This window comes from Panthera pardus, unplaced genomic scaffold, assembly GCF_024362965.1.
Source record: "Panthera pardus isolate Hobbes unplaced genomic scaffold, ASM2436296v1 HiC_scaffold_2, whole genome shotgun sequence".
Lineage (NCBI taxonomy): Eukaryota > Metazoa > Chordata > Mammalia > Carnivora > Felidae > Panthera > Panthera pardus.
The window spans coordinates 123,190,752-123,213,076 of record NW_026526765.1 but is presented as its reverse complement, the minus strand read 5'-3'; the positions used below and the strand labels follow the sequence as shown (position 1 = coordinate 123,213,076).

General features: G+C 49.5%; 2 protein-coding genes across 4 annotated transcripts; one reads left to right on the top strand and one right to left on the bottom strand.

The window, feature by feature from the left end:
* The first annotated feature begins 215 nt into the window (after positions 1–215).
* Positions 216–2,516, top strand: SMIM33 (small integral membrane protein 33). The gene is made up of 2 exons (XM_053907456.1): positions 216–517; positions 1,914–2,516. Exons 1-2 carry the CDS (start codon positions 509–511, stop codon positions 2,301–2,303), a joined length of 399 nt encoding a protein of 132 aa, XP_053763431.1. The 5' UTR covers positions 216–508; the 3' UTR covers positions 2,304–2,516.
* Positions 2,517–5,377: 2,861 nt separating this feature from the next.
* On the bottom strand, positions 5,378–10,718 carry STING1 (stimulator of interferon response cGAMP interactor 1). Of its 3 annotated transcripts, none has more exons than XM_053907454.1 (7): positions 10,599–10,718; positions 10,207–10,307; positions 9,165–9,345; positions 8,805–8,913; positions 7,392–7,630; positions 6,491–6,677; positions 5,378–5,914 (listed from the first exon to the last, which is right to left on the bottom strand). In XM_053907454.1, exons 1-7 carry the CDS (start codon positions 10,614–10,616, stop codon positions 5,724–5,726), a joined length of 1,026 nt encoding a protein of 341 aa, XP_053763429.1. In that variant the 5' UTR covers positions 10,617–10,718; the 3' UTR covers positions 5,378–5,723. The 3 variants fall into 3 exon arrangements, with proteins under 3 accessions (XP_053763429.1, XP_019279882.2, XP_053763427.1); XM_019424337.2 differs by lacking the exon at positions 10,599–10,718 and adding an exon at positions 9,472–9,698 and having other exon boundaries at positions 10,207–10,308; XM_053907452.1 differs by having other exon boundaries at positions 10,207–10,633.
* Positions 10,719–22,325: the final 11,607 nt, after the last annotated feature.

The window sequence follows — 22,325 nt, the reverse complement described above, 5'->3', positions numbered from 1 at the left end:
TGAAATAAATGTGACAGACTCTTGAGCTGGACAGAGCTGGTGGTTGGAACAAAGAGATTGAGTACATTATAGTCTACAATTTCCGGTGTGTTTGATATACAGTTTTTTTTCTTAAATCAAAGAAACAGTGACTTCAGGAAATCAGTTGGGGTGGGGAGTCGGCATGTCATGGTGGAGGGTGGGGCGTAGTGGGGGTGCTGGCAAGGTGTCTGGGATCTAGTGGAGGAGGAGTAGGCAGGCAGACCCAGGCTCCTGAAGCTGGCAGGGAGCATGGAGGGAAGTGCCAAGATCAAGGTCCTATCACAGTTCAGGGTTGGGACAGGGGAGTCCTAATATTCACGAAAGTGAAAGCACGGGAGAGACGTTGAGGGTGTGTGTGCAGAGGGTGTGTGCCTGGTAAACCCCATAGACGTGGCAGCTCCGGGTAGGGGCCAACCAAGCTGGGGTGGCAGGTTCTTCCTTGCCCTGCTGGCTGCCAGTCCCCAGGGAGCCTTGCACCAGGCGGACAATGCACCAGGTAGACTCTTGGCTCACCCCCCTCCTTCTAGGCTGTCTGACTCCCTGCAGGGGCCCCAAGCCTTTCACCAACTTGAGCTTCTCTTTTTTCTCCACCCCTGCCCTGAGAGCTCCAGAACCTCAGGGAGCCCAGAGAGCCTTAGACTTTTAACTGGGGGTGGGTATTGAGCTTTCTACATGCAAAGGGACAGTGTTTGGGTGGGATGGGGTAAACAGTGTGACTGAGAAACTAAAGGGAGAGTGTTCTGGATAGCCTTTCCTGGATGGAAATTGCCTTTCCTTGGGGAGGGCCAGGCTGATGACTCAGGTTTAGGGGAGAGGCTCCACTCCAGAGGGTCTGCCCCTGATGGTCCAGCTGGGGAATAGGAGGCTAGGGAGAAAAGATTTCTTGAGCCTATGGTGACCTAATCAGGCAGCTCTGGTGTTTATAGTTTGGAGGTTTGCTACCTTCATGGCAATCCATCCCATCCCTACTCAACAGTTAGCAGAGTGGAGACAGACAGACATGACCCCCAACTTCTGGCTGGGATCCTGGAAGAGGTAGAGGCTGGCATGGATTCTCCTCAATCCATCCTGGACAGAGTCAGGAATCCACACGGGGCACCCCCTCCCCTGTAGGTCCAGATCCTGAGACCCCCAACAGGATCATACATTATGGGCTGAGGTATCCCCTTTGCTTCATCCCAAGCTTTGGGGGTTCCTGACTCATTTTCCTTTCACCCTCCCCCAGGGTACCACCCCTCTGCCTTCTGTGTGAGTTGAGGGTGATGGGAACCTGAGATGCTTGACATATTGACTCCCTTTTCCCAGGGCTTGAAGAAAGAGCTGCTCACTGCCCACTGGCCGGGATGTGGGATAGCAGCCCCTAGTGTGCTCAGATTCCTGACCTAGGACATATTATCTATTTAGGAATTTTACTGGAGGCCTGGGAAGAGAGAGCATTGGGAGGTGACGGACTTGGTGGGCTGAACTCTATATGCCAGACTGTAATGAAGACCCTCTCCATCCCTTTCTGAACAACTTTGTCTCCCTATCTCTGTTTCTTTTTTCTCTGTATCTATCTCTTTGTATCTATTTCACTCTTATCCTTTTATTTATCTCTCTCTTTCTTTCTCTTCTTCTCTTTGTGTTTTTCTCTTTCCCTCTGTATCCTGCCCCCCCACCCGTCTTTTTCTTTAATTCTCTCTCTTGCTACCTGTGTGTTTATCTGTATGTTTCTCTTTGTCTGCATGTCTTTACTCTGTCTCTCTCTTTTTTTGTCTCTGTTCCTCTTTGTCTGCCTAAGGCTCTCTGTCTGTCTCTCTCAGTTCCCTCCAGGTGTCTATCTCTCTCTAACTTGCTTTTTTTCTGTGTGTACATGCCCATGTCACCCTCTCCCTCTGCCACTCCCCTACCAGGCTGGCCGCCATCCCTGGCCTTCTCCAGCTGTGAACGGGTCAGCGGGGCAGGAGCCCCAGAGGCAGCTCCCGGATATGCTGAGTGGGGCTTGGGAACCACCTCGAGGAGATGGGCTGCCCCTGCTCACTGTCATCGTCACTGCCTTTGTCCTGCTGGCAGTCTGTATTGTGGTGGCAGTCCACTTTGGGCCAAGACTACATCAGGGCCATGCCACTCTCCCCACAGAGCCACCAGCCCCGAAGCCAGAGGGTGGCATCTACCTCATCCACTGGCGAGTGTTGGACCCCTGGGACAGTCATGAAGATGCCCAGCAGGAACCTCCTGTCCCTGGCTCCTACCCTGTGCCAGATGGGCCTACGCTCAGCATTGAAGAAGTCACATATCTATAGGAGGAAGACTTTGAAAAGCTGGACTGACCTGGCTCAGAACAAGCAACTGGACAGAGAATTAGGGCAAAAGAAAATTGGGTCTTGGGCATCAGAGCTTTGGAAGGGCACACATGGACTCAGCTGGAGCTGCTCTCCCTGCAGAATATTTATAGAGAAAGCCCTGATGTGGACAGGAGAAATAAAAGAAACTTGAGGGCTTTGCCCAGAAACATGCTGCTGTGAGCATTCCCAGTGCCAAAGGCCACCTTTACAAAGCTACCCTCTCCTTTTCAAGGACTATCAGATCCCTGACCAAGTCCTCACTCTCTCCTCTCATCCCTAATCTCCTTTGCTTTTGTTGTTAATGTGAGTCCAGCTTGAAAGATTCCACCACCCACTCCACCCCTGTGCAGGGATATCAGAGTCTCCCTGTGGAGGTCCCGTCCCCAAAGCCCCCAGGTCCTGTGAGGGCCAGCCAAGGAGAGGGAAGGCAAAGAACCCAGGGGTCTGCCTTCTCCGGGACTCAGGAAGAGAAGGAAAATTTGCTGCCTTTCACTGATTGAAAGACATCCCTTTGGCTTTTGGTGTCTAGGCCTTGTCAGCAACTTCCGAGGCCCTTGCAAAGCCCCAAGCACCAATTCTAGCTCCTCAAAATGCTTTTGAATGCCCTCCACTGTGTTGGGGGGCAAGACCCTGTCTCGCCTTCCCAATATGGGATGGGGGGATTTGGGAGATTCCCATTACCTCCCCTGTTCTGTGTGTATAGGCCTATTGGAACAGGCCTAAAACTTATCCCTGGACATTTCCCAAATCTGGAACCTTCCAGTCAGTGGGAAAACAGGAAAGGAAGAGGAGCTTTGTGGAGTTTGTTTAAAGGAAGGAAGGAGTGAGGAGAGGATTTATAGGGGGTGGGGTGGGCATAGGAGTTGTTAAGATGCAGGAAGACAGAGCTGAGCCTCCTGGTGGCTCTCTGGAAAGGGATCCTTGCCCTGACACCTCTGAATCTCACTCGTGTGCTGTCAAGAACATGCAGACAGGCGTTTATGGAGAGACCTCTGGGTACTTTACCCTGGAGAACGCTTGAGGACAACACACCAACACTGGGCACTGCCCTTGGTGAAACCCTAGCACAGTCAGGAAGGGTAGGAAATAACAGAAGACGAAGAGGAACAGAGGTGGAGATTGTAATGTATACAGAGGACTGGCTTGCCTCCTTTGGGACTGGTGAGAGGCAACTATAATGTTAATAGCTGCTCCTTCTTGTAGTCCAGCTCTGTGCTGAGCACCCGGCCCATCTGTGGACCTGTGGATATTATATTGTTCCCTCCTCACCTTGGGAGGAAGAGCCATTGTTATCCCCATTGTATAGTTGGGGATATCAAGATACCCAGGGGGACACAGGTACTAACCAGTGAAGGCAGGTTTGAACCTGAGCTGTCAGACTCCACAGCCTAAGCAACAAGTTGGGGGCTGGATGGGTGGGGGAAGGTCATTTTGGAAAGGCCCTTGATTCTGCCCTGGTTTCTAGGTACAGGAGTGACTGATGTAATGCTGGAGGATCCTCACATCTTGGGGACAGAATGGCTAGGACAGCTGTGAGGAAGAGGAGATTGCCTCCCCCTTTACTCCCTTGGCTGTGTCATCCTTGGGGGCAGTTGGTTCCTTCTGGCAAATGTGTGTCTATGTGTGGAGTCTTTCTCCACAGAGACGACGTACACAGAAATTCATATCGAGTGTTTGTGATAAAAACAGAAGTGAGGGGCACCTGGCTGGCTAAGTCAGTAAAGCATCTGATTCTTGATCTCAGGGTTGTGAGTGCAAGCCCCACATTGGGTGTAGAGATTAATTTAAAAAATTAACAACAACAACAGAAGTGAGAGGTAGGGAACAAGTCCTGGGTAGAACAGATGGAACTGGTAGAAATGGGCTGCCTGTCTTCCCAGATAGGGGCAATTTTGCCACTACAGCGTTGTTACAATGGCTCAGTTTTAACAGTGATGGCATAAGATACAGCAGGTGCTTGGCTGTGTTGTCCAAGGTCCCCCAGAGTGTATCCCAGTCCACACACAAACGCTCTTCTCCCCCCACCCTTTATCCCTTTGCAGGCTCTATCATCTGGGGACATTCATTCAGTGCCCCCAGCTCCTTTGAGCAGCCCCTTGCCTGGGATCCAGCTGTGTACCCCTCATGGCATCTGCACACCTGCTCAGGACGCTCTGTATTCCCCAAGCTTCCCACTAGGGACAAGGGCCATGAAAGGGCAGGCAGATGCCATGGGGTGCGCTACCTTCTACACCCTCAGCCTGACTGCTGGGCTCTGTTCTCGGTGAAATGATACTCACCACCACTCTGTCCTGTCCTAGAATAAGGAGGTATATAAGGAAGTATGTCTGTGCAAGTGGATTTGGACATTTCAGACAGTAAATGCCAATCGCTTGTATCAGAGTCCAGCCAGAGAAAAATGGCATGCTCAAATTGATAATCTGAGGAGTGTTTAAAAGGGTAGCTGTTAGACATAGTTTTATTTTTTTTAATGTTTATTTTTTCTTGAGCATGAGAGAGACAGAGCGTGAGCAGGGGACAGGCAGAGTGAGAGAGGGATACAGAATCTGAAGCAGGCTCCAGGCTCTGAGCTGTTAGCACAGAGCCAGACAGGGGCTCGAACTTACAAGCCATGAGATCATGACCTGAGCCAAAGTCGGATGCTCAACTGACTAAGCCACCCAGGTGCCCCAAAGGGGAGCTGTTTAGAAAGGGCAGGTATAAGGAAGCCACAAGTGGACATTACCAGGACCTGGTAGGCCTGAGCAGCATGGGGAAGGGGCAGGTAATGGAACCTGGGGATAGACAGGGCTACTGAGAGCATGGCAGAGCCGTGACTTTAGGTCAAAGATGCAGAGAGCCCATAGTGATCTTGATACTGCAGGGAGGGATCTGGGAGAGTAACTACCCCTATATCACCCTCCTCCTTCCCTCTGTTCTCCTAGTGGGGCTCCTCATGGATTGAGCATGAACAGAATCCAGAGAGCAAGGGACCCTGGTGATGCCATCCCGGGAAGAGGAGCCAGAGAGGGATAGAGAGACAGTCTAGAAGGTCCAGTGGAAGACACCTGATGTGTCCCTTAAGTTTACCTGGCATTTAGAGTTTACAAAAAAGTTCCAGACATAGTCCTCACAACAACCCTGTGAGGTAGGTAGGGCAATTATTATAATCCTATTTCACAGATGAGCACACTGAGGTTCAGAGAGGCAAAATAACTTGCCCAAGGTCATAGGATTCATCTTGAGATGTTAAGTTCAGGGACCATCTCTGAGAGGGTCCTTGTGGGAAGAAATGATTCTTCTGGCCATTCAGCTGCTGAAGAAAGCTCCTCAATCCAGAGTCTTGGGAATCCAGAATCTTGGGGAGCATTGGGAGTGCAGACCAGGTAACCCTGGGCTTCAGAAGACATCTGTACGGAGTGGGAGAGGCTGTTCCATGTCACTGATGAGGAGATTGGGCTCTTGGGACAGCACAGAGGGATTGCGTACCATTGAGGTCCCCACACTGCCCACAGTGACCTCCCTTTCCTCCTGCCGAAGGTGCCGGAGAATCTCCTGTGACAGGGAGAAGTTGCTTCCCTCTGCGGGTTCTGGAACAGGGATGGAGAAGGTGTGGATGAAGACCTCATATGTTCTCATTTTAACATCCCTGAGGACTGCTGGGCAGATCCTCCAAACCTTCTTCTCCCGCACATCCCGGCACCCCCTCCCCTTCACTAGACTCTGGGGCTAGAGTTTCATGGAATTCTAGAGCTAGAAGTGGTTTTAGAGATAACAGAATTCCACCTTCCCGGTTTTCAAGATGATGCACAGAGAGGGGCAGGGACCTGTCAAAGTCACACAGTGATGCATTAGCAGAGCTGAGGCTGCAGCCCCGATGTCTTTGCTCCCGACCTGGGGCTCTTTTGCTTCTTCTGGCATCCCTAGATGAAGTGAGGCGCCCCTAGAACCCATCTCTTTACACTCCACCCAGGACAAATAGCTGAACACCTCAGAAAGCAGTTGAGTGCCCTAGGTGGAGAGGTAGGACCTCTCCCAGGGAGGAAGAATGCAGGGCTTGAATGCCTTGACCACTTGGGAAGGCCCAGGACCTGGTGCTGTCGTATCTATTTCTAACCCCTCAGGACACCTGACTCTTCCTGCCCTATAGCCTGTCAACCCCTCACCCTGGTAGACAATGAGGCGGCAGTTGTTCTGACACTCAGGGGTGTCTGCCAGGATGTCTTCAAGTATTCGGCAGAAGAGTTTGGCCTGCTCAAGCCGATCCTCCCGGCTAAAGCCAGCTCGGCCATCCTGTGACATGGCAAAAAGGGTCTGCAAGGGGGTGGCGTACTCCAGAACACAGATGCCTGCCTGGAGGAGGTGAGAGGAATACAAGACTCAACCAGGGCCCAGGCAGACAGACTCTGGACCCTAGTGCCACTACTGGGGCCCCCCTCCCTCAGCCTGTAGAGATGGAGCACTGGGAGGAGGTTCCTGATAGGATCTATGCTGTCTGGTGGTCTTTGCTCCTAAAATCAGGATCAGGACTTTGCTAAATTTTTCCTTCACAGATCCTCCCCCTCAGACCCCAGGGCAAGGCCCATCAAGTCACCTGCTGTCAACTGCTCCAGCTGGAAATGAATTTGGGAGCTGGGCCCTGGGGTTCAACCTGTTCTTGGTTTCCCTCAATCTATGTGAAATCTTTCAGACATTCTCAGAACCTCATCTAGGACAGCTTTATGGTCAAGTGCATGGTATACTCAGGTTGAAATCATCCACTGTCTTGCTGGCTCTCTGAGTCTCAGTTTCCTTATCTGTAAAGTAGGGGTCATAACCATCCTTACCTCACAAGGTGGCAGTGAGGGTTAAATGAGGCGGTCACATGAATAGCATCTGGTATGCAGTAAGTGCTAAATAAGGGTTACTTATCATTGTCATCATTCAGAGCTGAATCTTGGCACCAACTGGAGAAATTGAGGCTCAGAGAAAGGCAGTGAATTTTTATCAGTGCTTGGCCAGTGGTCAGAATTCTGGTGCTCTGGGCCTGACTCCTCTTTAGCAGCACCCACCTCACTGCACACTCACCTGTTGCCCGTTTTCCAGAAGCGCATAGACGCTGTTGGTGTAAACCCGGCCCTTGGTGCCAGCACGGTCAGCACTTTGCTGGGGCAGCTCATACAGGAAGCGAATGTTGGGGTCGGCCACACTCATGTCATCAGGCACTCCACAGTCCAGTGGGAAAAGGATGTGCAGCCGATGGCTCCCTGTGCCCCGTAGTATGTTGTTGTGCAGCTGATTGCAAGTGAGTACCCGGGCCGGGAGCCCTGGGGTGGAAAGGCCCGAGAGGTCATTCCTACTAACCCTGTCTGCCACCTGACCCGGGATAGAGACCAGGTCATTGGTCCCCTCAATGTGCGGGTTCAAGAGAACGAAGGGTCCAGTCCACTTGCATTGTGCAGGAACCAGGAGGGGCGGAGCATTCAGGAACCCTTTCCTTCTCTCCCTCCACCCCCACCACCTCTCTCTCGCCTCACTTGTCCTTTGTCCAGATTTCTGGGCCTGCCCCACTCCTTCCCACCACAGCTTTTAGGGCTTTGAGAGGCAGGAAGAGCCCTGGGAGGTTACATTGCCAGCATTTCCAGCTGCACAGAGTCTGGCCCTATCTCCAGACGTGTTTCCTAGCAGAAGCCCTGGTGACAAGGGCAGATAGCAGTGAGATACGGGAGAACCATGGTCTGGGCCAGCAAGTCAGAAGAAATAAGACCTGACACATGGGCTCACAGTGGAGAGGTCAAGCGTCCAGGCTCTGGACAGACCTGGGTTCAAATCCTGTCTCCTCCTCTCACTAAGCCATGTGACTTTGGAGAAGTCTCTTCACCTCGCAGAACCACAATTTTCTTATCTCTAAAACAGGAATGTTGCAGGCGCCTGGGTGGCTCAGTCGGTTAAGTGTCCGACTTCGGCTCAGGTCATGATCTCACAGTTCGTGGGTTTGAGCCCCATATCAGGCTCTATGCTGACAGCTCGGAGCCTGGAGCCTGCTTCGGATTCTGTGTCTCCCTCTCTCTCTGCTCCTCCCCTGATCTCACTCTGTCACTGTGTCTCTCAAAAATAAATAAACATTAAAAAAATAAGATAAAATAAAACAGGGATGTTGGTTATTTGTTGCCCACAGGGTATGAATTAAAAGGCAAAATGTACATGAAGGACACAAAGCATGCAGTAAATATTCACTGGAAGAATTCATGGTTAATGAGGGAGAAGTCACTTTTCCCATGGTTAACAAGGGAGAAGGAGTATGGCTCTAAGTGCCATACTCCTTCCTGTAAATCAGACATAATAACATCCTTCATACCTACAGAATTGCTCTGGGAATCAAATGATTTGTTAGGAATAAAAAGTCTTTGAAAAATACAGCAAGTTCTACAAACACAAGAGGTTTTATGTCTAATTGTATGTCTTAGAGACCTAGAGAGAGGGGCATAGAGAATGACTCACCTGGCAGGATCAGCCGCAGGTACCCAATGTAATATGACCATGCCAGCCCATGGGCCACGTTGAAATTCTTTTTTTCACAGACTGCAGAGACCTCAGCTGGGGCTAGGCCCTAGACAGCAGTACAGGGCAAGGAGGCCTCCATGAAGGGTAACTGGAGCCCTCCTCCTCAAGAAGATTTCCCAATCTGCTGTCAACTTACTTCCTTCTCTGCCATTGCCGGACCCACTGTTGCAGACATTATAGGCTCTACTCTAAGGACCAACCTCTAAACTAATCCCACTCCCAGTGCTGAGGTCAGAGTAAGTCATACTAGCTGCAGCCTCCATTCGGCTACACCCTCCACCTCTCTCTGGGTCTTACCTGGAGGTCCAGGAGGATGTTCAATGCCTGTGAGAGGCCCAGGAGGGCAAGCATCCAAGTGAAGGGCAGGTCTGTGCTGGGGAGGGTGCTGTAGAAATAACAGGACAGCAGCAGCAGGGCCCCACTGCGAACGGGGCTGCCCAGGCAAGCCTTCATAGCTCTCCAGTAGCTGCCCTGGTACCTGCAGGTGACAGTCAAGCCCCAGGCTCCAGCCCAGCTCAGCCAGAGAGATTCAAGGAGGGGCAGGGTCGGGGGTCAAGGGAGTGAGACACATTGGGTGCCCAGTCACCACGGGTAATAGAGTCACCTGGAGTGGAGGTGACACAGCTCCTCAGTCAGATGGCAGACCCCCGTGAACAGCAGTCCCAGCTGCAGGGAGGCCAGGTGGAGCACCAGCCATCGGAGAGTATGGTCCGGGGACTCCCCCAGCCTCCAAAGGGCTGCCAGGCAGACTGCCAACAGGACCAAAGCCGCCTTCTGGGCCCCCATGCCCCTGGGCCTCGGGATGGATGGGTGCAGGCTAGTGCGGGGCATCTGTGGGCACCAAGAAACCCACTGTTGTTACCCTCTCACTCCCCTACCACTTTGGGATAGCTTCCTTTCTCCCTGGTGCCCAGCCAGAGCCAGAGGCTGCTCTTTGAGAAGCCTCTAGGACAGGCCGGACATACAGCATCCCAGAGCTCCAGTCTAGGAGAGACTTATTGAAAACGGAGCAGGGAGACAAGTGCATGTGCCCCCCCGCCCCCAGCAAAACACACACCATACCCAACCCTGTGACACGACAGGAGTAGTGAAGAAAGAAAGCAGCAACCGTCCCAGACCCAGACCTGAAAGTGTCCTGTGAGGTGCCACCCACCTAGAGACTGTTGGGGACCTGGACTTCCCTCTTTCCAAAATCCACCCCAGGGGAGACTTTAGTCAGCAAAGGTGACACCGCAGTTCAAGGGGTGCAGGCAGGGCAGCCAGAAGATTTCCACCCAGCTCTGGCTCTCGGGGGCCTCAGCCTCGGAGCCCTTGCTCCACTGTTCCTGATCCTACCTACCTTCTACCTCCAAAACCCCGGGCTGTTTCTGGAAGATGACAGGGAAAGAAAGCCTGGTGAAATGGCTCCCAGCGATAAAGGCCAGCCTTTCTGGGTACAGCCTGAAAACGAAACATTAAAAACCAATCATAACTTTTTCCACAGCGCTCCAGCCCTGGCGTCTTGCCAGACCACAGCTTAGGGGAGGAGGGTATTTCCGGCTCCCCAGGGAAGGAGGAAGGGCCCCAATAAGCCATGCCCCAGTCTTGACATGGGGAGGCAAGCTTGCAAAGGCCCTTGTTCCATTGCCCTTTGCTACCCCCGAACCGAAGGTGTGCACAAACCCGTTACAGTCCCCCGTGGCCACAACCCTGACCACCTCGAGCCCTCATGATCAAACACCCTCTACCAACACCCAGGCAGGACTCCATGCGACCAGACTGACACTCCCAGACACACTACACCATGCTGCCCTGCCTGATTATTTTTATTCTGATTTCCAGATGCAGATCCTCTTTTTCTGAAGACTGTGATATCAGGAAGGAGGTGGGGAGAATGAACAGTTATTTCCCGTAATGACAGCCTTTCTAGTAAAGGGCTTTATGGCAGCAGAAAGCCCACAGGGGAGTGGAGTTTTGGCTCTCCACAGGAAGCAGCCACGCCTATGACTTCTCAGAGAGAACCCTGCAGTTCCAGCCAAAAAAGCGGTCAAGTGGAATCTCATCGACATCATCATCATCATAAGGTATTCACCATGCACCAGATATTATGCTAAGTGTTACATATATTATTTACTTAATCCACTGAGCAACCCTGTCAGGTAGGTATAATACTATTCCCCATTTTGCAGACGGGTAATCTGAGGCTCAGTGTGGTGAATTGCTTGCTCTGTGCCTTGATTTCATGAGAAGGGATAGAAGATTGACCAGGACCAAGTTTCATGCTTAAGATTTCCCCTGGGGTGGCAGAGGGAGTGTCTCAGGGCTTCTCTCTCGCAAACTGATAAGCTGATTTGATTTGAGGATGGCGCAGACCTCAGGAGTGGGATTGGGGGGCACCCACAGAGGGGCAGCAGTGTATTCCTGCCCAGGTCAGAGAGTCTGCGCCTGGACCCTTCCCCACATCGCAACCGGAAACAAGATGACACCCCACATTCATACATGACACTGGCCTCCCAGGAACAAGGAGGTTTCCTAAAAATTCTTGTTTGTGAAAATCACTTCCTACAAATGGAGGAATTCCTTAAACCTTCTCTTCCCTGTAAGTGGCTCACAAAGGGGCCCCGTGAGGTGAGCAAGGACTCAGCTGCTTCAAAACCAGAGAAAATGAAGGGTGCCCAGAAGAAGGCCTGAGCAGAGCCCTCCCAGAGCACAGCTTCACACCTGTCCCAAGAGTCAGCTGTGCCCAGCAACCTGTTCCCCCAGGCTGCCCAAGACCCACCCCTCCCAGGGGTCACCCGCCGCCAGCTCTGCGCCTCCACACCGGTCATCGCTTCCCCCGCACCTGTTCTTCATCCCACCCCTTCTGCTGGAGGAAGTTCCTCCATTTGATAGGTCAGGTTGGCACTATGCATCATAAGCCTTAAAAAACACGTGTGATTGTGGACGTAGCAATCCACTTCCAGGAACCCTTTGTCAAGGAATAATCAGACAAGTGCACAAAAATGCCCATTTTTTTCATATGTTCATAGCAGTGTTGTTTACATGGAGAAAAACTGAAAGTTATCTAAATGCCCAACAGTTGAGGACTTGTTAACTAAATTGTGATTCACCTTACAGTAGAAGGTTGGGCAGCCTCTAAAAATGATGTAATTTTGTATTTATTGACCCTGAAACAGGCTTATTATATATTTCTTACTGGAAAAAAGCAGCATACAGGACAGTTAATCGCATTTTAAGAAACTTACTTTGCATGACAAAAGGTGTGGAAGCACATAGTTCAAAATGCTAACAATGATTACTCTATACAGTAGGAATGTAGGTGATTTTTAGTGTATTTTTCCCTGTTTGCTCATTATGTTTACTTGGGTTTCTTTTCCCAATGTGGAACATGTATTGGTTGTTTCCTGCTTCGAGTATGCTTTAAAAGGAAAAAAATCCCAGCATTGCCTCAGGGCCTATGGGATAGGATTGCTGGAGAATATGTCAGGCCCGGTCCTGTTGTCGTGACATGCACAGCAGGGCAAGGCAGTGGGTCTTATGCAACTGCACCAGCGATTAACTACAGCTGCAGAGGGGGAGGGTGGGCTTCTGTTCTTTTTCTGAAGGGAACCTGGAATACCCAAATCTAGACTTCCAGGAAGAAATGCCATTTCAGCTGAGCTTGGAAGGAGCAAGGGAAGAGTGGTGGAGAGGAGTGCCGGTGAAGAGCATTCTGATAGAGCAGCTGGTGCGAAAGCCCTGGGGTGGGCAAGACTTTGGTCCATGGAAGAACAGAGAGATGGCTGGTGTAGCTGGAGCACGAGATCATGTTGGGGTTCTGAATTAGTTTCCTAGGGCTACTGTATCGAAGCATTATAATTGTGGTGGCTTAGAACAACAACAAAAGTTTTTTAAATTTTATTTATTTATTTTTTTATTTATTGAGAGAGAGAAAGAGAGGGTCTGAGCAGGGGAGGGACAGAGAGAGAGAGAGGGAGAGAGAGAATCCTAAGCAGGCTTTACACTGTCAGCACAGAGCCCGATGCAGGGCTCCATCACCCAAACCGTGAGATCTTGAACTGAGCTGAAATCAAGAGTTGGATGTTTAGTCAGTTGAGCCACCCAGGCACCCCCAAAAAACAGAAATTTGTTAAACAGAAATTTATTCACAGTTCTAGAAGCTGGAAGTGTGCAATGGCAGGGCCATGCTTCCTCTGAAGTCTCTAGATAAGGATCTTTTCTTGCCTCTGCCCCCTTCTGGTGCCCCACCCACCCACCTGCCCTCCGGGCATTCCTCGGTTTGCAGCTGCAACCGTTCAGTCTCTGCCTCTGTCACAGGGTGTTCTTCACCCGTGTGCCTCTGTCTTCACCTTGCATCTCCTCTTATAAGGACACCAGTCCTGTTGGATGGGGCCCACCCTGATGACTTCATCCTAACTTGATTACATCTGCAAGGACACTATCTTCCAGGTACTGGGAGGTTAAGACTTCAACATATCTTTTTGGAGGACACAATTCAACCCATAACAGGGTCAGTGGTGTAAGAAGGGGATGGGAGAATGGGTCTGTGACCGGGGCCTCGGGGCCTATGGCGTGTCACAACAGCTGTATGCATGGGATCTTCCTCACCACTTCCTCTGTTCTGACAGAGACCTCGAAGCTCTTCTGGGCTGACCATCTGGCATCCAAGGCGGAAGCCAAGGGTCAAAGCAGGGAAGTTAGGCCCAAGTTGCTGGCTGCCTGGCTCACAGGTTGCTGCCCTCAGGCCAGTGTTTCAGAGCGTAGCATTCTGCTCCACAGTCGCCCTTCTCTTAGGGCCTCCTCCTCACTTCCTGGTAGTTGCTGCTTCCCTCCAGACACTCCACAAGTGCTTGTCTGGGCCGGCACTATGTGTTTCTATTTCTAGCCCCGTTACAGTTCCCATGGACCTTGTCATCAGTGTTCCCGGGAGAGAAATAAACCCCTAAACACTCATTCAGGGGACCCTGAGCCTGGGACAGAGTGTGAGTGGGATTGGAAGGCCTCTGGCTTCTGAGGTTGCCCACACAATCCCTTTCATGTGGAAAGGTCCCGGAATCCTGCTAGGATAAGGACGACATGGGGTCATATGGTAACTCTATGTTTAACTTTTTAAGAACCAGCAGACGAGTTTCCAAAGCGGCTGGGCTATTTTGCATTCCCACCAGCAATGCATGAGGGTTCTAATTTCTCTACATTCTAGCCTATACTTGTTTCTTATCTATCTTTTTGATTATAGCCATCCTAGTAGGTGTGAAGTAGTATCTCGTTATGGTTTTGATTTACATTTCCCTGATGGCTAATGATGTTGAGCATCCTTTTATGTGTTTATTGCCATCGTATATCTTTTGCAAAAAATGTCTATTCATATCCTTTGCCCATTTTTAAAATTAGGTTGTTGGTCTTTTTATTATAATAATAATGTATTATTGTAATTATCATAAGAGTTATATATATATATATTCTAGATGCAAGTCCCTTTTCAGATATGTGCTTTGCAGAAATTTTCCCCTATTCTATGGGTTGTCTTTTCACTTTCTTTGCGGTGTCCTTATATCACAAAGTTATTAACTTTGATGAAATCTAAATATCTATCTTTTCTTTTGTCACTTGTCCCTTTGGTACTATATCTAAGAAGCCATTGCCTCATCAAGGTCACCAAGGTTCAAACTTATGAGCACCTGGGTAGCTCAGTTGGCTAAGCATATGGCTTCAGCTCAGGTCATGATCTCATGGTTTGTGAGTTCAAGCCCTGATTTGGGCTGTCAGCACAGAGCCTGCTTTGGATCCTCTGTTCCCTTCTCTCTCTGCCCCTTGCCCTGCCTCTCTTTCTCTCTCTGTCAAAAATAAATAAACATTAAGAAAAAATTTTTAAAAACAACAACAAAGATTCGAACCTATGTTTCCTTCTAAGAATTTAATAGTTTTGGCTCTTACATTTAGGTCTTTGGTCCATTTTGAATTTTTTGGATGTGGTTTGAGTGAGGGGGTCACAGTCATTCTTTTGCATGTAGATATCCAGTTGTCCCAGCACCATCTGTTGATAAGACTATCTTTCTCCATTGAATTGTTTTGGCACCACTGGCAAAAATCAATCGACCAGGAATGTGAGATTTTTTTTGTGAATTCTCAGTTCTTTTCCATCGATCTGGAAGGTCTATCCTTATGCCAGTTCATACCATCGTGATTACTATAGCTTTGTAGTAAGTTTTGAAATCAGGAAGTATGAATCCTCCAACTTTGATCTTCTTTTTCAAGGTTATTTTGGCTATTCTGGGACCCATAAGTTTCCATACGAATTTTAGGATCACCTTGTCAACTTCTGCAAGGATGCCAGCTGAAATTTTGACAAGGATTGCACTGAATCTATAGGTCAATTTGAGGAGTATTACCATCTCTTTTTTTTTTCTTAATGTTTGTGTTTATTTATTTAGAGAGACAGCATGCAGTGTTGGAGTAGGGGCAGAGAGAGAGGGGGAGAGAGAATCCCAAGCAGGCTCCAGACTGTCAGCGCAGAGTCTGATGCAGAGCTCAGTCTCTGAACCATGAGATCAGGACTTGAGCCGAAATCAAGCATTGAAAACTTAACCAGCTGGGCCCCCCAGGCACCCCTCTATTCTGCTTTTTCACTAAGGAACATATCATAGGCATATTTGTGGGTCAATAAAAATAAAGTCACATCATAATTTTTGGTGTGTGCCCAGTATTCTTTAGTATAGAATCATGAATCATGATTGAAGCAGCCACCTGTTATTGGGCCCTTAGATTCTTTAAAATTTTTCTCTAAGAAACTTTGCAATGAACATAATGAGGTGCATCTTTGTGTGCTTTCTTTTCTGATTATTAGGAGCGATTCTCAGAAGTGGGATTGAGGGGTCAAAGATTATGTGTATTTTTCGAGCTTCTGATGGACAGTACCAAAAGGCTCACTACATGTAAGCTGTTTGCTTTAGAAGCAAAATAGAGAAAAATGAGCAAATAGGTAGCAACCCAAACTTTCAACACCACGGGATCAGTTAAAATAACAGTGGTACATGCATAGAGCGGCAGGGTAAGCAGCTGCAACAAATAATGTACATTTGCTGACACTGAGGGACACTTAGAGGATACTTTGAAGTCACAGAAATGGTTACAAATAGTTCATATTAAGTAAACTCTGGTGCCTCCACTCAATAAATACTCTATGGCTCTTTAAAAATTGAAGCAGCTCCCTGAGGGGCTCAGTCTGTTAAGCATCTGACTTCAGCTCAGGTCATGATCCCACAGTTTGTGTGTGAGTTTGAGCCCCGCGTCGGGCTCTGTGCTGACAGCTCGCAGCCTGGAGCCTGCTTCGGATTCTGTATCTCCCTCTCTGCACCTCCCCAGCTCTCTCTCTCTCTCTCTCTCTCTTTCTCTCTCAAAAATAAAGAAACACTAAAAAAAAAAAAAATTGAGGCCTCTCCTTATGAACTGATATGGAAATATCTGAGAGATTATAGTGAGGTGAAAGAGCACGCTGCAGAACAGTGAATGTGGAAACAACACGGTAGCTGTGCATATACATTTGTAAGAAGATGGTGAAGGTAGTAAACTTCAAGGAGGGCCACTGAGTGGGCACAAGTGAAAGAGGGAGACTCACTTGCAGCTGCATATCATTATGTGCTTTTGTACCTTTTAAATTTTATATTGTGTGCATTATTACCTATTCAGACATTAAATAAAATAGCAGTAAACCACAATATTTGTATTATGATCCCATTTTTATTTTTTAAAGTAGATATGGATATTTGCATGAGAAAAACTCTGGTTGTAAATACAACATAATGTTCATAATGGTTACTTTGGAAGGAGATTTGGGGTACCTGGAGGTTTAAAGAGATATCCACAAATCTTTGATATTCCTCCCTTCAAAAGGTGGAGACTAATCCCCTCCCAAGCATGGGACTAACTAGACCATAAGTCAATGTGGCTTCTTCTTTATTCTCTTTCTTGGATCACTTGTTCTGGGGACAGTCAGCCACCATGTCATAAGATACTCACGCAGCTATGGAGACGTCTGAGTTGTGAGCTTCAAGGCCTCCTACCAACAACCAGCAACATCTTGTCAGGCGCACAAATAGGCAACCTTGTCAGTGAAACCCCCAGCCCTGGTCAAGCCTTTAGATCATGGCAGCTCTGGCTGATATCCTGATTGCAATCTCATGAGAAATCCTGAGCCAGAACCACCCAATTAATCCACTCACTCCAAAATTCCTGAATCTGAGAAACTGTGAGATAATCAGTGTTTGTTGTTTGAAGCTACTAAGTTTGGAGGTAATTTGTTACACAACAATAAATACAATAATACAAGGTAATTTTCGATTTTCATTTTGTTTATTGTATTTAGAAATGTTGACTGAAATGAACACATATTGTTTGAGTAATCAAAACTGAGAAAGAAATGAGCCAGAGAACAATGGAAAAACAGCTAAGAAAGAAAGAAAGAAAAAAAGAAAAAGAAAGAGAGAAAGAGAAAGAAGAAAGAAAGAAAAAAGAAAGAAAGGAAGGAAGGAAGGAAGGAAGGAAGGAAGGAAGGAAGGAAGGAAGGAAGAAAAACAGCTCAGTCTGAAGTTCATTAACTCAGCTGCATGATCCTTACATGGGCACACTCTGGCCTTCTAGCAGTTTGAGTGAAGCATCCTAAGGGCTTTAAAGGACCTCAGGTGCACTTCGACTTGCCATCAAAATGCTGCTGCCTCCCTGGCCTGTGTTCATGGGAATGTAGTATCTGCATCAAGGAAGGTGACCTTGTGGATCTCCCAGACCCCACATCAGATCAGAGCTGGGCATTAGACACCGGTTTCTAGAAGCTGTTGAAGGGCTGGAAGTTGTCTCATCCTTCTTTTGGGGGGCCCTTGTCTCCTAGCACCTTCCTCAGTTGTGCACTCCAACAAGACTGGGCCTTGTCAGTGTCCCAGACACTCCATGCTCTCCCTCCCTGCCTAGATGTCTCTTCCTGTCCCCTGCGCTGTGCACCAAGCCTCCCCCCTGACACTGCATGATGCTGCATTTCCCGGCAAGCAGACTAAGCTCAGGACATGAGCAAAACCCTCCCAATTGTTTCCCCCGAATTTTCTTTAAAACTTTGACATCTGAACAGCCTTGAAGCTGTTCTCCTTTGCCTGACCACAGAGAGATCTCCCCAGGAAGACTTCCCAGACCCCATGCCAGGTGAGGACCTTGCCTTCTGCTCTGTGTCAGTCCAGATCTTTCCTATTTGGCCTTGTGCATGTTTTATTGTTACTGCTGGTTTGGTTGCTGGTTTCTTGTACAGTCTGTAAGCCTTGGAGGGCAGCATCAACCTTGCTTATTCTCTGCTGTGGCCCCAAGGCCTGACGTAAGGTAAATGCTCTGCATGCAGTCATGAATGATGAACAAACAAATGAACTCAGGACACCTGAGCAATCTCTTCAACTGTCTGAAGGGCTGTAGAAGACAGAAAAGCCTTCCTCTTTGTAACCACAGAAGGCAGAACTAGGACAAATCCAAGTGAGTATCAAATTTTGGTTCTTTTTTTATTTTTTTTAACATTTGTTCAGTTTTGAGAGACAGAGAGAGACAGAGCATGAGTGGGGGAGGGGCAGAGGAGAGAGGGAGACACAGAATCTGAAGCAGGCTCCAGGTTCTGAGCTGTCAGCACAGAGCCCAACGCAGGGCTTGAACTCACAAACTGCGAGATCATGACCTGAACTGAAGTCAGCCGCTTAACTGACTGAGCCACCCAGGTGCCCCTAATTTTGGTTCCAAATCAGGAGGAATCTTCTAATAATATAGGCTGCCTAGGAGGTGGTGAGCTGTGATCACCAAAAGGGTTTATAAGAAGCCTGGTGGGCTCTCTGTGAGGGATAGGCTACAGAGAGAATACTGGACAGAATGTGTGAGTTCCTACGATCCCAGACAAGCTGGGCTATTGAGGAAGTCATGAGGGTGTCTTTTGGTGGGGGAGGGGCAAGGAGGTAAATTTGTTTTTTCCACTCGAAGAACTTGCTTGTGATGGAGACTGAGTACAGCTGGTCTGGTTCACCCATCCACATTTTCTCATCTCAACCCGTCTTTTCTCAGACCCATGAAAGGCTGTGTGGCTGGCACTGGTGACACCTGGTGGCCATTTGGACTAGGAGAGAGGCAGTCCTACCACCTACATGTCCATCTGGTTCATGGCTATATCTCAGGGTCTTCTACAGTGCTTGGTACAGACAAGGCCCTCACGTTTGAGGAATGAATGAATGAATGAATGAATGAATGAATATAGATGGTAAAGAGGAGGAAGAGATTGCCTGTATGGGTCTGGAGACCTAACCAGGAGGACCACCCAAAACAGCAGAAATCTGGACAATTGATCCACTCAGAGATACACAGACAGAAAGGCCTTTGCTCTATCTCCTTCCTCCCTCCTCTGTGCCTGTCCTGTGTCCTGGGGGCACATGTGAAGTGGGGGAAAAGGCTATTTGGGAGAAAAGGCTAAAAGACTAAAGTTAACCCAAAGCTGCTCCTGCATCTGAGCTTAATTTTGCTCTAGAGCTATGAATAGAGACCTCTGGGCTGGGTTAGAAGTGCCTGAGTCAGGCTCCTTTCAGAGAGAGGACATTGAGGCCCAGAGAGGGCAGGAACCAGCCTGAGGCCCTGCAACCGGACTATAGCAGGGCCAGGACCCCCAGCTTCAGTTCCTTAGGTCAAATCATGGCATTTGACCACCTAAGATAGAAACAGAGAAGAAAGGAACAGTTGGTGTGGAGCCTAGAGGAACAAGTACAAGTTCCTTAGCCTGGCAAGCAGGGCTTATCTGCCGTTGCTGACTCTCACACGCGCCTCCCCTTCCAAGGGAGGATCTCTGCCACCACTGTCCCCCCCCAAACCAGAGTGTATCCCCTTCTGACTCATTCAGAGCCCTCCTCTCAACTGCTCTGCTTTATACCCATCCCTTCAACTGTATGGATGGGCTTAACCTCCCTGAGCCTCAGTTTCCTAATCTGCAAAGGGATTGTTTAAGGTGTGAGAGACACTGCATGTCAAATGTTTGGCATGTGGTAAGCATTCCATAAGAATCATAGCTGCTATTACCGTTGCCGTTGTAATTAAGAACCAATTCCAGTCCTTCCCACAACCCCCAACTAGATGGAGACATCTTTGAGGACAGCAGTTAGAGTACCTTGACTCTGTACCCAGAGAAGACCCAGGACCCAGCAGTGGTCTGTGTTGGCTCTAGATGGCACCTGATGGCTGGTTTCCCTCAGTGCCTTCCCTACAGGCTGGGCAGGGGCTGACCCTACTGTCTGAGGCTGCCTCTCTGGCTTTCATTCCTGAGGCTGTAGTGAATTATTGGTATGGAGTGGGCTTGGGATTTCACTGATGGGCCAAAAAACAAAAGACAAAGTGCTGCCAGGGGTACAAAGATGCCATCCCCAGATGTTCTGGACAGTAAAGCGGGGGGACTCAAAACCCCCAGCAGATGAGGAAGGATAGGTCCATGGGGCCACAGAGAAGAAAGCTGATATACAGGCACAGGTTCTCCTTGGCTTCCTTGGGGCGTGTGTGTGCCCCTAAATGAGACCCCTGTGGGTAGTAGTGTGAGGGGAAATGGAAGGGCCCACTCCCCAATCACTCTCTCTTCTGCATCCTCAGGGCTGGTTTATTCTGGGTTGTTCTTTCTCACACCATAATGCCAGGTCCTAGGGTTGTCTTGAACAGGAGTATTCCCAGATATTCATTCATTCAATATTCAACCAGTATTTATTGAGTCCCTTCTCTGTGTCAGGCACCTTGCTATTGGAGCTTATGTTCTGGCTGGAGGAACAGACAAAGGAGCAGACAAACAAAAGTCCACTTCATAAGTGCTACTTTTTATGGGACGCTTGTGTGGCTCAATCGGTTAAGTGTCTGATTCTTGATTTCAGCTCAGGTCATGATCTCAGACTTCATGAGATTGAGCCCCACTTTGGGCTCTGCACTGACAGTGCAGAGCCTGCTTAGGATTCTTTCTCTCCCTCTCTCGGTCCCTCTCCCACTCGTCCTCCCCCCACCCACCCCCCAGCTCTCAAAAATAAATAAATAAACTTTAAAAAACCCTGCTGTTTTAGGAGTAAGCCCAGGGCTTGTAGAGGGCAGGAGAGATGTGACCTTTAAACTCAATCAGAAGGACATGGGGGAGGTATACTCTCTAGGCAGGGGGAACCCGTGTACAGGCCAGGGGGCAGAGACCTGGCATTTTTCAGAAGCTGCAAGAAGTGGGTCAACCAACGGAGACTTGTTAAACATGGGTGACACTTCCAGGAAGTCTGATTTGGTGGGCCAGAGTCCGCCTGGTCAACAAGCTCCACTAGTGATTTCGATAAAGGTGGGACTGTGGCTCAACATGTGAGAAAGGCATTATGAAAGATGGGCTGGAGGTCACATAGCCATGCTGTGAAAAGCTGGTAGGTCAAATCGAGTTTCATCTTTATACTAAAGGAACAGGAAGGCCACTGAAGAGCGTTCATCCTGGGAACTAAAGAATCTTTACAAAGATCCGTCTGCAATGTGGAAAATGGGTGCAAGAGAGCTGGACTGCTGGCTGAGATGGCCTTCCAGCCTGGAGTGGATGTTGGCCTGAATCAAGAAAGAGGCAGTGGGGACAGAGAAGAGGCTGGATTTGGGAGAGGAGGTGGAACCGGAGCATCCACAGGACCCGATGATGCTTTGGCTGTGAGCTAAGGGAAGGTAAGCAGCCAGAGGACAAGGGAATGGGTGAGAGAACCCAAAATTAGGTAAGGCAAGTTGGAGGAATGTGAGGAAGGGAGGAAGGGATCCAATGTGGAATCTGAGGGGTCTGAGAGGGGCAGGCCACGGTGGGCGTGCCTGCTGCCTGAGGACGTACAGGATAGGGGTGGGGAAGGTACGGCACATCGGGGACCCCCAGCGCCCCACACTCGGGTGCGCGCTGAGTCCCCAGTTGGACAGAGGTCAGACGGGCCCAGACTTCAGCTAGGTTCATACCCTTCCTCTATCCATTTGGTCTCCTCCTCCGGCTTCTACCATTCCCGGCATGCCTCGGGGGCGGTGACTTCATGGGGCGCGGGTGCCAAGGCCCCGGCCTCCGCTAGGTGGCACTGCTCCCGTCAGTTCTCGGCCCCGCCTGCCGCGCTCTGTTCTCCGGGAGGATCGGGAGGACCCGCCCGGCTCCGCCTCCGCCTCCGCCTACCGCTCCGCCTCCGCCTCCCGCTCCGGCACAGCTTGGGCGACAGGTCTGGCCCTGTCCTGCTGGAACGGTCAGCCTCGGAGCCAGGGCCATTGGCTGGCTGGCTCTGGACCACCCTCCGGGCTTTTGCCCAGAGATTGGGTTTTTGCACGTTTCTCAGGGTGCGCAGGTCCGAAACCTGGGCACCATTCTAGAGATCCCTGCCATCCTCACACCCACATCCAGGCAGTTGTGGAGTGTGGTTGGCCTTTCTGCCTTCTCCAGAACCCTTCGCTGAACTCTGCCCTCTC